This window comes from Erinaceus europaeus, chromosome 17 (genome assembly GCF_950295315.1).
Source record: "Erinaceus europaeus chromosome 17, mEriEur2.1, whole genome shotgun sequence".
Taxonomy (NCBI): domain Eukaryota; kingdom Metazoa; phylum Chordata; class Mammalia; order Eulipotyphla; family Erinaceidae; genus Erinaceus; species Erinaceus europaeus.
This window is the reverse complement of record NC_080178.1, coordinates 66019937-66033691: the sequence shown is the minus strand read 5'-3', so window position 1 is coordinate 66033691 and position 13755 is coordinate 66019937. Positions and strand designations below refer to the sequence as shown.

Below are 13755 nucleotides of genomic sequence, written 5' to 3'. Positions count from 1 at the left end.
AAAAAAAAAAATGCATGGTGACATTTCCCACAACCCAACACTAACATTAGCTATTTTTAAGTAACCAGGAATATAAAACTATTATTTACATTTCTAAACTAGATGTTTATATTTTAAAAGAATCAAATTGTAAGAGGAGAGAGCTTGTTTGGAGGTTCTAGCAGGGGAGCAAGCTATGAGCACACTCCTCTGTAGACTGGCTCATCTCTGTTCAAGGAAGGGTGTCCTCTTTGACCCAGCACACAGCTTTGGGAGGGACATACATGGAGTGGTGAGGGATGAAGGAGACACCCACCTAGCCATCCAGATCAGCCAAATTAACCGTATCAATCAATGGGGTGACAGATGTCACAACCAGATTACCCCCTCACATCCAATGAGGAGAATGTCTTTGTAGTACAATGGTTTCTTATAAGGAGCACTCACATACACGCACACACACACACGCACACACACACACACAAAACAAGATCAGTCGGCTTCATGTTAACAAATTTAAAATTTTTTCTGACAAGAAAGTATATAGAGAGGACAGAGTTTAGGAGATTATACTCAAAATTCCTTTTTCTTAATGAAATACTTTACCATTGGCAAAAATGTATAAAAATAAGGAAACAAGATAAACAATGGAAAATGGAAAGCTCTGAAGTGACTCTTGGATACAGGAAATAGGCAATTAAAGTTTTCAGAAATATTAGGCATCAAAATTGTACACTTAAACTACAAATACATATGATACATACACTTGAGTAGTCAAAACTTAAATCAATAACAAACAATTGTGACAGCAATGTGGAGAAAACCTTTCCTAATTTGCTCACCATTGAATTTCTAGGACAAATGAAAATACAAGGTTTTGAGCAGGAGTGTTTGTAGATGTTTTATTCACAATTGTCCCAAAGTGGAAAAAACACAAGTACTCATCAACAAGGGAAGAGAAAAATCATTTCTGGAAAGAGTACTCAGTTCAATTCTACTCAGCATAAAGACTTCTGTAACATCTAGCTGTATGGTGAAGTTAAATAAGATGTGTCACTGCTTGTTATTAAAACCTAAAATGTACATATTAATAATATCATTTCTGCGAAGTTCTAGAGCGCATAAGAAATTAGGCAGTGAAAATACTGACTCACTGGTTGCCTGGTAGTTGAAAGGATTCAATGACTAAGAGGAAACAGTATATTTTAGTTTCTTCCTATGTGAGATTCTGGCTCTCTCTGCACAAACTTTTCAGCAGGGTACTCCTGATACCCAGTATGCATGGAAAGACACTGGTCTTCCTGCCACCCAGAAGACTTTACAACTCTCCAAATGCATCATGGCATATATAACTTTGATGGCCATATTATCTATGTATTATACTAGATCTCCCTAGATTACTGTTACCTACTGATGTCTACTCCATGTCAAATTGACTGATGACAATATGTGTACATATTGTAAACCAGCTGCCTTTTGTGACTGATTATAACTTTATTATGTTGATTTTCCCCTTATGTGTGACCTTAGAGAAATCATTCTCCAAGTGTTGTTTTGCTTGTCTATAGAAGCTGAGATAATTATACTATCAACTGCTCCCTATGGCTAGATAGCTAATAAAATTGTCTCATATGTGGTGCTGAATAAAATGTTTTGTTACTGGGTTTAGTAGCTTTAGTTCAGTAAGCTGTCTTAATTATTATGCATACATATGATTCAACTGAATTTTCTAAGTAAGATAGTTTTTTAATAATATGGTCCCAGAAAATAATATATGTAAAACTGAGTCCCAGCCATTCAGTCTAAATTAAATGTCAAAACTCTAATTAGTTTGGAGCCTGTGTTATAAAGCATTTTCTTGACATTTAGTGAAGGAACAAATAGTCAAACTTTTAGGACTCTTTCCATGATACCATGTATGAAAGACTTTCTGCCTCTGATAATAGTCCATATTGATCAAATCTCACTGTGAAGCAAGGGATATCTAAAATTCAACATAGAAGGAAGCGGAAGTATTGCTTTGTAAGCTAACCATTTGCTAAAACTCAAAATGTGAAAAAGTATTACCTTACATAAAATGATTCTTAGCCAAAGCTGAGCAGTGATCTAGGAGAAGGAGGAGGAGGAAGAGGAGGAGGAGAAATCCTGTGGTTATGCAAACAGATTCTCAAGTCTGGGGCTTTGAGGTCCCAAGTTCAATCCCCCTACCACAATAAGCCAGAGGTAAGCAGTGATCTCATAAATATATATATATATATATATATATATATATATATATATATATATATATATATACAGAATATGATTCTTATAAGTCCTCACTCCAAATAAGCCAAATAAGATACATCAAACTATTTCAAAGTCTGCTGACTACCACTTTGATGTTCATGGTTCTGGATTATGCTTCCTCTGCCTGCTTCATATCATCAATGAAGTCCACCATACTGAGTTACCTCTCAGTGTGCACAACTAAAGACAATGATCTGCCTCTTCTTGCAGCATAAGCCTGGCCTTCCTGTACAGTATTCTTCCAGAGGAAGACTTTATACAGAGTAAGAAGCTCCCAGTGGAAAGACATCCAAGGGCATCCAGTCTCCTCAGGGACTATATCTGAGAATTTGATGTGAAAATTGTGAAGCTTCTTGACGCAAATCTGCCCTGAGGGAATCTGAGAATGCCTGCTGTATTCTGCCACCTAGGTAATCCAGTTTTGTATATGGTTTATCTTTCTTTATATAATTAAATACTTTAATTTCCCTAGTCATTTTAATCATATTCTTTAAATGTATTCTCATTTTCACTCATATTTCTAAAATGATAGTTATGCTCATTGCTTTATATAATTCCATTTTAAGATGCCTAATGACTTGTTGACATTGATATTTTTTCTGCCTTTAATTGCTTCATATTCTGTTTCTGTATTAAAACACAGTAGAGAGGTGGGGGAATTGTCCCCAAAACAAATGACATTTAAAGTTCCATATTATAGAATAGTTGTGTGACTGTGTTACATTACTGAACTGATAGATTTCTACTTATTATAAAATGTAAGCTGCCTACAAAATAAAATACAATTATTAAAAACAAATTTAAGGGCTCAAGAAGCATTAGTTATTATTCATATGCTCCTTCATATATGTGTGTGTATTACTTAGATGCAGAGACAGATCTAGATAGATAGATAGATAGATAGATAGATAGATAGATGATAGATAGATAGATAGATAGGTGATACATTGATATAGAAACACCACATCACAAAGGCTTCTTTCAGTATAACAGGGGCCAGGATCAAACCTGGGTTCAGCACTTCACAAAGGAATGCACTATCAAGTGAGCTATTTATTTCACCAGCCCTATAATTCTTAAATTATGAAATTTTGAGGCACTTCTTCTCATGCATACTCTATTATAAGGAACTTTTTTTTCTTATAAGTGGTGCCTTGTACATAATTACATGTAAAATTGTATACTTATTTTGATAAGTTTTAAAAAATATGTTCAAGTAGAAGCTGTTTCATATGGGGCTCCTAATAAACTAGAAAACAGACAAACCAACAAGAAATCATCTGAAAACTCAACAAAAACTCACTAACCCACAGTCACAAAGATGTGGATGCTACTACAATTTCATTCTGCCTCCTCTAGGCAGATGACCTCAGCAATGTGTCCTGGAACCCCACCTCTCCAGAGCCCTGCCCCACTAGGGAAAGATAGAAACAGGCTGGGGGTACAGATCAACAAAGAAGATATTACAGAAGTCAGATCTCCCACCTTCTGCACCCCATAAAGTATTTTACTCCAGATTCCCAGAGGGACAAATGTTAGGGGAAGATGACCACAGAGCTCTGAACTCAAATTCTCAAATTCTATCAGGATCTGGAAAGAGAAGCAGAGAGAGAGAGAGAGAGAGAGAGAGAGAGAGAGAGAGAGAGAAAGGCAGCAAGAGAGGGAGGGAGGGAGGGAGGGAGGGAGGGAAGAAGGGGAGAAGGAAGGAAGGAAGGAAGGAAGGAAGGAAGGAAGGAAGGAAGGAAGGAAGGAAGGAAGGGAGAAAGAAAGACTCAGAAATAGTAGGTGTGACTCAGAAAGGAAAAGAAGGTCTAGCTAAAGTCTCACCTCTCCAGAGCCCTACCCCACTACAGAAAAACAGAAGCAGACTAGGAGGGTGGATTGACCTGCCAACACCCATGTCCAGCAGAGAAGCAATTACAGAAGTCAGACCTTCCACATTCTACACCCCATAAAGAATTTTGGTCCATACTCCCAGGGTGATAAAGAATAAGAAAACTCCCACAATTGTATGGAATTTTATCCCTGTTTACAAGATTATTAGTCATTATTAAATCACTAATAAAAAAAAGGAAAAAAAATAAACCAAAAAAAAAAGAGAGAAAGCAATAGAAAAATGGGTATATATGTGTTATACGTATACTATATATATTATATGTTATAGAAATAATGGGAACTCATATATGTGATCTTGGGAGAATTGATGTAGTTTCCAGTGAAGGGAATGGGGACACAGAGCTTGTGGTGAAAATGGTGTGGAGTTAGACCTCTGTTACCTTATCACAGAGTCAGTCAATATTAAATCACTAATAAAGATTAAAAAAACATTCAAGTAGTACTTTATTCAAATGAAGAGACAGTTGCAACTTTGAAAATATTACTTCTACCAGTGTAAAATGAATGTTAGTAGGTATTATTGGCTTGGTTCCCTCAGATATTTAAAGGAAATAATAAGTAACAGCTAATACTCTTATTTTTTCCACTTTACCGGGAGCTGGTGGTTTACAGTATAGTTGTGATCACGTAGGCTGGACCCTCATCTCCTCATGATACGTGTGGACATGAGATCCTCTCCCCCAGTCTAGCTCCTCTTCTATCCTCAAGTCCGGGGACCCCAGATGCTTTATTTCACCCCATCCCCCTAACTTCCCCAGTGTCTTTTGTTTCCAATTATAATTCTAAGAATTAAACAACCAATACAGAATTCTGAAGACCATCTGGATTACTTGTCTGTGTTTGGTTACTACTATGATAGCTAGTTTTGTCAGCTTCATGTGCTTTTTCCATGTACGTGCTGTTACAGTACACGGTGGCAGAGATGTGTGAGATGTAAGAGGATATATGCAAATATTAGTTACTACCATTTCTTCTTATTTTTTCCATGATTAATGAAAGAATATAAATCTACACAAAGGATGTTATCTTCCTGAGAAATTATAAACACTGTGATTTTTTTGTGTTTTTTAGCTATTTTTTAATATTTACTTATCTATTCCCTTTTGTTGCCCTTGTTGTTTTATTGTTGTAGTTATTATTGTTGTTGTTGGATAGGACAGAGAGAAATGGAGAGAAGAAAGGAAGACATAGAGGGGGAGAGAAATAGAGACACCTGCAGACCTGCTTCACTGCTCCTGAAACGCTCCCCTGCAGGTGGGGAGCCGGGGATTTGAACCGGGATTCTTACGCTGGTCCTTGCATTTTTGCACCACGTGCGCTTAACCCGCTGCACTAACTCTTAACTCCCTTATTTATCTATTTTTATTGGGGGCTAATGTTTTTCAATGTAGTCTTTAACACAGAGGCTCAGTCCCCATCCCCCCTTTGGTCCGTGTCTCAGAGTCACAACAGGAACACAATGTCCCTTCAGCCTGTTTCTGTCCGCCCTTCCCCAGAGTCCTTTGCTTTGGTATAATATACCACACCCAGCTGAGTTTCACCTTAAGTCTGCTTTACTGTCCTTAATTCCCAAACTCCATCTATAAATAATATCGTTTGGTATCAGTCTTTCTCTTCCTCTCACTCAACATAATGCCATCAACTTCTGACCAAGATATTGCAAAGGAGATGACTTCATCATTTTTAACAGTTGAATAATATTTACTGTGTATATCTACCACACTTTCTTTTTTTATTTTTTATTATCTTTATTTATTTATTGGATAGAGACAGCCAGAAATCAAGAGGGAGGGGGGATAGAGAAGAAGAGAGACAGAGAGACACCTGCAGTACTGCTTCACCACTCGTGAAGCTTTCCACCTGCAGGTATCTACCACACTTTCGTAGTCATTAATTTACCATTGGGCATCTGGGTTGATTCCAGCTTTGGTCTATTATAAATTGTGCTGCTGTGAACACTGATGTCCTTTTCTGTTCCATTTTATTAGATCACAATTAAGAGAGGAGAGGGAGATATAAAGGAACAAAGACAGAGAGATAATTGCAGACTGCTTCAATGCTCATGAAGCGTTCCCCTGGTAGGTGGAGAGCAGGGGCTTGAACCCTGATCCTTGTGCATGGTAACATTTGTGCTCAACCAGGTGTACCACCGACCAGTCCTCCATATTTTTCTTTCATATGTAACAACTATCTTACAGTGACTTACTATCGTCTGTAAAGGCAAAATTTTCACAAAACCAACTCTCCTACCTTTTTTTCCTCAGCCATAACATCACTGCAGTTAAAGTAGTTTGTACTCAATGCAGGAAATGCAGTCATGGTGTCTGTCTACTTGACAGTTGAGATGGTTTCATCATTAGATTTTGCAGTCGGTTGTTGAAACAACATCTGTATTGAAACTTCTCTTATAAACAGTATCTTCATTCTTTCACACAAATAATGTGTTAGTTTCTTTCACCTCCTGCTTCTCCAGAAAAAGTGATGGTGGCACAGTGAAGGCACACAATGCCTTCAAATTTTTATGATGAAGGAGAGGAAAGGTGATAGAATTAAGTATACGTACTGAAGACATTTAAAGAACATCTGGGTGAGCATAGATAGCATAATGGTTATGCAAAGAGACTGCCATGCCTGAGGCTCCAAAGTCCCAGGTTCCACCCCTTACACCTCCATAAGCCAGACCTGAAAAGCTCTCTGGTAAACAAAATTAAAAACAGTTATCTCATTATCCCAATGATGTTCTCAAAGAAAGCAGATACACTTAAGTGTGGAACAGAGCATTCTACAAAGGTATTTTTACATTCAAATTCAGTTTCTTTTTTAGAGAAAAGAAATTCATTCACATAAACCAAATGTGCTCATCTAGATTACTATTTATATTCAAATACTGACCTGAAGGTTCAACTAAATACTTGTAGTTAAATATGAAAAAGCTTTCCATGAGATGTCTTGTTCTTACTGTAATGAGACCTCACATTTAGAAATGCAAACACTTATATTCATCAATCAATGTGGAGAGAGAACACTCAAATTTAAGACCAGAAAACATTCTCCAAAGTTTGTTTCTGTAAGATTTTGGGATAGGAAGAACATGGAGAAAAAAAAAATTAGCCTGTCATAGATAACATGTTTCAGCTATAGCTCATCCTCACGAACTAAGGAAATAAAAGGTCCTACTTTGCTGTGAAAGCTCGGATCACACACTCACGAATCTGCTTTGTCCTCACACCATAGATAATGGGATTGAGGGCCGGTGGGATGACCACATAGAGATTGGCGACAAGGATATGCACATAACGAGGGATTGTTTTCCCAAATCGGTGAGTGAGGAAGGAGAAGAGAGAGGGTGTATAGAAAACACACATGACGCCAACATGTGAACCACATGTATTCAGGGCTTTGTGACGAGCGTCTCTAGATGGGAGGCGGAAGACGGCCCGGAGGATGTATGCATAAGAGATTCCAACTAAGGCCACATCCAGAATAAGAAAGGAAGCCACAAAGAGTCCATAAATAGCATTGATTTTAATGCTAGCGCAGGCCAGCTTCACAATGCCCATGTGCTCACAGTAAGAATGGGCGATAACTCGAGCCTCACAGAAGGGCAGGCGGTAGGTGAGGTAGAGAATGGGAAGCATGAGCAGGACTGGACGCATTACTATACCCACTCCGATGCCTGCTAGCACACGGGGTGTCAAGACGGTCGTATAGTGGAGCGGGGCACAGATAGCCACATAGCGGTCAAAAGCCATTGCCAGCAGAACAGCAGACTCCATGCCTGTGAAGGTGTGTATGAGAAACATCTGGGTCACACAGGCTCCGAAACCAATTTCATGCGCGTTGAACCAGAAGATACCCAGCATCCGGGGCACTGAGGATGTGGACAGGGCCAGGTCTATGGCTGATAAGATGGCCAGGAAGTAAAACATGGGCTCTCGAAGAGAATGATCTGACCAGAGAATCAGCAAAATTGTAATATTGCCCAGCAGAGCCATTAAGTAAATGGAACAAAAAGGCAGGGAGATCCAGCCATGGGAATCCTCAAGTCCCGGGATACCTGTAAGAAAAAAGGTGTCTGGGTGGAAAGTGGAGGTGTTGCTGGGGGACATCTTGCCATTGACAAGAAGAGGTATGATCGGCCAAGTCTACAAAGAGAAAGAAGAGTTTGAAATGCGTGGTTCAAAACTTCTCCAGTGGGCGTTATTTCCATGAGGGGTTTTATAAAATCTATAGCTAAAACTGGACTCCAAGCTCGGACGTTGAGGAAAACTGAGACATTTTCCAAACGGTAGTGTGTTGTTAATTTTTTTTAGAGATTCTCGTGGAGGTTTTGAACAATATCCTATCCCTTATAAAGCCTGGAATGTATTTAAAATAAAATATGAACTTTGGTCTTTTTTAAGACATTGCATATCACTGAAATATAATAACACAAAATCATAGGCTAAACACAGATATATGCACACAGATATGATAATACATAGAAGAATGTTATGTGCTTAGACTTGTAGAATGATAAGGTCTGTAGAATATTTTCAAGTGGTTGGTTCATTATCAATATTTACATGTCATATATTTAGAGAATCAGGTTCAAACAGTCAGCAATGCATAATTTCATATTTGCTTATACACAGAGATGAAAAATTATTGTAGTTGAAAATCATTAAAAAAAAACTTTGTCACGTTGCCCCTAATATTTTGATGTTACTTAAGTTAACCAAGAGTCTCCAGATTATCTACTGGTTGCCAGTTTCTGCGAACACTCCAGGGGATACAGCAGTTCTACCATGCCTTATATTGCTTATGGCAGGGAAAGAAAGACAGAAAGAAAGAAAGAAAGAAAGAAAGAAAGAAAGAAAGAAAGAAAGAAAGAAAGAAAGAAAGAAAGAAAGAAGGAAGGAAGGAAGGAAGGAAGGAAGGAAGGAAGGAAGGAAGGAAGAAAGAAAGAAAGAAAGAAAGAAAGAAAGAAAGGGGAAAAGTGTTGACTACAGAGAAATCAAGAGAAAGGGGCAGGACCCTGGTTAAGTGCACATGTTACAATGTTCAAGGACCCGGGTTCAAGCCCCTAGTCCCAATCTGCAGAGAGAAAGCTTTGCAAGTGGTGAAGCAGCGCTGCAGGTGTCTCTCCGTTTCTCTCTCACTCTACCCCCCTTCCTCTCAATTTATGGATCTATCCAATAAATAAATAAAGATTATAAAACAATTTTAAAAAGAGAAATCAAGGGAATTAAAGATGTATTTCCAGTGATCATGAAGGGTGTTAATTAAGATCAGGATGAAGAAACCCTGGTTTGCCTCACTAATAGTGAGAACCTCCTTTCCATTATTCTTCCTTTGCCCATTTCTTTCTTACAATATTTTTTTCAGAGAGAGAAAGAGAAAGAGAGAGAGAGAGAGAGAGAGAGAGAATCAACCTATAAAGTTGGAAGAGAAAGAAATTATTAGGAGAAAATGAAGATGTAAAGGGATAAACCGAAAATGAAGGGAACTCAGTTCAATTATAAAACGAGAGCAACATTTCCAGATTTTGACTATATGACTGGGAAGGTGAAAAAGGTGGTTCTATAGGTAGTGAACTTCTTTGCATACATAGGGGTCTGGGTGACATCTCTGAATCAGCATAGGCAGATTCAGTGCTCTGATCTCTCATTCAGTCAGCCCATCAATAATTATTTAAAGAGAAAGAATGTTCCGTGTGTGTGTGTGTGTGTGTGTGTGTGTGTGTGTGTGTGTGTGTGTGAGAGAGAGAGAGAGAGAGAGAGAGAGAGTTCTTTGCAAGTAAATCCAATAAGACTGTGTGTCCAAATCTGAACTTCATATTTTGTTTGTTTGTTTATTATATTTATTTATTTATTCAATAAAGACTGTCAGAAATGAAGAAGGAAGGGGAGACAGAATGGGAGAGAAACCAAGAGACAGCAAAAACACTGTTTCACCACTTGCAAAACGTTTCCCCTGCAGGTGGGGACTGGGCCTCAAACCTGGGTCCTTGTGCACTGTAATACGTGCACTCAACCAGGTGTGCCACCTCCCAAACCCAGCTTCATACACTTGTGTGCCTCTTTTCAGTCTGCTTTGCAAATCTACACAAGTTTAGGTCTCTGATGATTTTATTTTAAATTGTTATTGTGAAAAATCACACTCTAATACATGACTAGCACTGGGAGTGGAGAGCATTTTGCCACAATTTTAAGTTATCTCAACAGGTGGTTATCTATTTATTTTTAAATATGAAGTTGTCTCATCAAGACACAGTGGAGATGTCTTTCAGCACAGTGATAAAATTTTTATTTATTACTATAATAAAGTAGGCTATAGCCTGTCCCATAAGTGTTAGACTGGATGCTAATCCCTATATATTTCCACTACACAATTAAGAAGAAACTTACCTCTAACAAGACTAGGGACAGAGAGCTTGTGCATATCTAGCAAAGGGAAAAGTGTTTTATACTACCTGTACTTAAGATCCTTAGGGGCTTGTGTAAAAATAGAAAAATCAACTTGAATTCCCTATGTGAACCAAGAATGACACCAAAGTCTCCTGAGAAGAAATCCATCATTTACTGTTGGATAGAAGGACTGATGAAATGGCAGTTACCTCCCTCCACTTTCATTCCCACCCCACAAAACACAAACACAAACACATAATGTTCTTCAATAGGAAGTGAGAGAAACAAAACAAATACTACCCAAACATACACGACTGAACAGAATCCCTGATTGTGTGAATTCTGTTTGCTCATTTTATTAGAGTTTATAACAATACATATATATAGGACATTAACTACACATGTCTTTAATTTTTTATTTATCTTTATTTATTTATTGGATAGAGACAGCCAGAAATCAAGGGGGAAGTGAGTGATAGAGAGGGAGAGAGAGAGAGAGAGTCCTTGAAGGCAGCCTTTCTTCACCACTTGCAACGGTTTCCCCTTGCAAGTGGGGACTGGGAGCTCGAACCCGGGTCCTTGAGCATTGCAACATGTGTATTCAACCTGGTGCACCTCCACCCGGCCCCGCTACAAATAACTTTATAGCCTCATTCTACATCCACGTCTTAGGGCTCATAATGTTTCATTACTACAATTGAGATGTTCAGTAAGACACTTTCTTTCTAATGCAGTGCTATTCTTACTAGAACTAAAGGTAATTTAATAAGCTTCGTTTAACATTAAATAAAAAGACAACATTTACTAGATGTATTTTCAGTATCTCTATCAGGAAAAATGGTAATAATAATGTTCACGCAAAGTAAAACTTGCACTTCATATGGTATATTGCACCAAAACAAAGGACTCTGGGGAAGGCAGGAAAGGCAAGACATGTAGGAGAGTGCATGATGACAAAAAAGGACCTAAATTGGGGGTCAGAGTGTTTTGCAGTGAGCTAACACAGGGAGTTGAGGAATTGTATCCATATGCCAATAGCAGCACAGTAAACCACTAAGCCCACAATTATGTGATAAAAACATTTTATTTCACCGTGTATTAAAACAATGCAATTGCAAAATTAAAACAAACAATGCAAAGAAAAAAAGAAAGAGATGGAGGGAGAAAGAAAGAAGAAGAATGTGTTCACCATGAGAGGTGGGTCCTTAGCGCAGAGTCCGCAACATGTTTTGTATTTCTTAAGACCTAACTGATAAATCTTTATCTGAATTTTCTAGATGATCCTCACTCCCTTATCTCAATGTCTTCTTTTCTCTTTCTTCCTGGTTTTACTTTTTATCCACCCTCTTTGTATCTTAAGAATTGTATATCTTATGATATATCTAATATAAACATATAGTGTCTATCATAGATTAAGTATGAATTTCCTTTCTTTCTTGATTTCTTTTTTAAAATAAAAACAAACACAAAATTTAGACATTGAACTCACAATGAAAATTTGTAAGAGAGAATCAAAATAAAAGAACATTTGTCAGACATATTTCAATTTAGTTAATATAATAAAACATATTTTTGTTCAAAAACTTCACTTGAAATACAGACTATACTAATACTTAACAATTCACTATTTTTGAAATAATTTTTTTTTCACACTGTCGTATATCTGCTTGGTTCTCACTCCATATACGACAGGGTTGAGCATTGGAGGCACTACAACATAAAGGTTAGCTAGAAGTATGTGGATGTAACGAGGGACATTTCTGCCAAAGCGGTGTGTCATAAAAGAGAAGAGGGCTGGCGTATAGAAGGCAAGGATGACACAGACATGAGAACCACAGGTGCTCAAGGATTTCTCTCGGGCTTCCCTAGAAGGAAGACGGAAGACAGCACGGAGTATCTGGACGTATGAAAGTGCAATGGCTATGATGTCAAGCACATGGATAGAAATGGCACCCAAGCCATATATAATATTGACCTTGATGCTGGCACAAGCCAGGCGAGCAAGACCCATGTGTTCACAGTAGGTATGAGGAATGACATGATTCCCACAGAAAGGCAATCGCAAAATGAGAAATACAAATGGAATAATAGAAATAATGGACCTAATTAATACACCAAACCCAATCCAAGAAACAACTTTGCTAGTGAGGATGGTGCTATAGCGAAGTGGATTGCAGATGGCCACATAGCGGTCATAAGCCATTGCCAAGAGAACAGCTGACTCCATGCCAGTGAAGTTGTGGATGAAAAACATCTGGGTGAGGCAGGCATCAAAGAGAATCTCTCTGAAGTTGAACCAGAATATCCCCAGCATCTTAGGGATTGTAGCAGTGGAGAGACCCAAGTCGATGGTAGCCAGCATGGCCAGGAAGTAGAACATTGGCTGGTGTAGACTGCTTTCGGTCTTGATCACAAACAGAATCGTGAGGTTTCCAATGAATGCAGTCATGTACACAGCACAGAAGGGAAAGCCAATCCAGATGTGGTATGTTTCTAGTCCTGGAATTCCCAGCAACAAGAAGGATGTTGGGTGAAATTGGGTGCTATTAGGAAGAGACATCCTGCTTGGTGAAGCATATGTCCATGTTCCTTACAAATGTGTGTTTGCCATTCTAAAGAACATCATGGGAAATTCTGCAATGCTTTAGACCTGAAGAAAAGTAATAACTCATACAACTGTGTACATTCTCTTCCTCAGTTCATTAGCACAATTAGAAAGTTGTTATATTTAAAAATAAAAATGGGGGTCGGGGGTAGCTGCGCAGGTTAAACATACATGGTGTGAAGTACAAGGACAAGCATAATGATCCCAGTTCGAATTGTGTTCCCTTCCTCTCCCTACTTCTCTCTGTGCTATCCAATAACAATGACATCAGTAGAGACAATAATAATAGCCACAACAATGATAAAACAACAAAGGTAACAAAAGGGAAAAAATAGCCTCCAGGAGCAGTGGGTTCATGGTACAGTCAGGGAGCCCCAGTGATAACCCTGGATATATATATATATATATATATATAATTTTATATACACATATATACATTATATATACGTACATATATACATTTTGTATATATATATACGAATTCAAAAATGAATTCCAGTGAGATTTCAGAAGCTGCTCTGCTATACAAAATTAAGAGTAAAAATTCTATTTAAGGGGCATTTAGCTCTCTCCCTGATGACAGGCCTCCCTCTGTCT

The 13755-nt window shown here is 38.1% G+C and overlaps 2 protein-coding genes across 2 annotated transcripts; both read right to left on the bottom strand.

The window, feature by feature from the left end:
• Nucleotides 1–7337: 7337 nt before the first annotated feature.
• On the bottom strand, nt 7338–8279 carry LOC103122848 (olfactory receptor 52J3-like). The gene has a single exon (XM_007533468.2). It carries the CDS (start codon nt 8271–8273, stop codon nt 7338–7340), a length of 936 nt encoding a protein of 311 aa, XP_007533530.1. The 5' UTR covers nt 8274–8279.
• Nucleotides 8280–12177: 3898 nt separating this feature from the next.
• Nucleotides 12178–13113, bottom strand: LOC103122792 (olfactory receptor 52E2-like). Its single transcript, XM_007533411.2, has one exon. It carries the CDS (start codon nt 13111–13113, stop codon nt 12178–12180), a length of 936 nt encoding a protein of 311 aa, XP_007533473.2.
• Nucleotides 13114–13755: the final 642 nt, after the last annotated feature.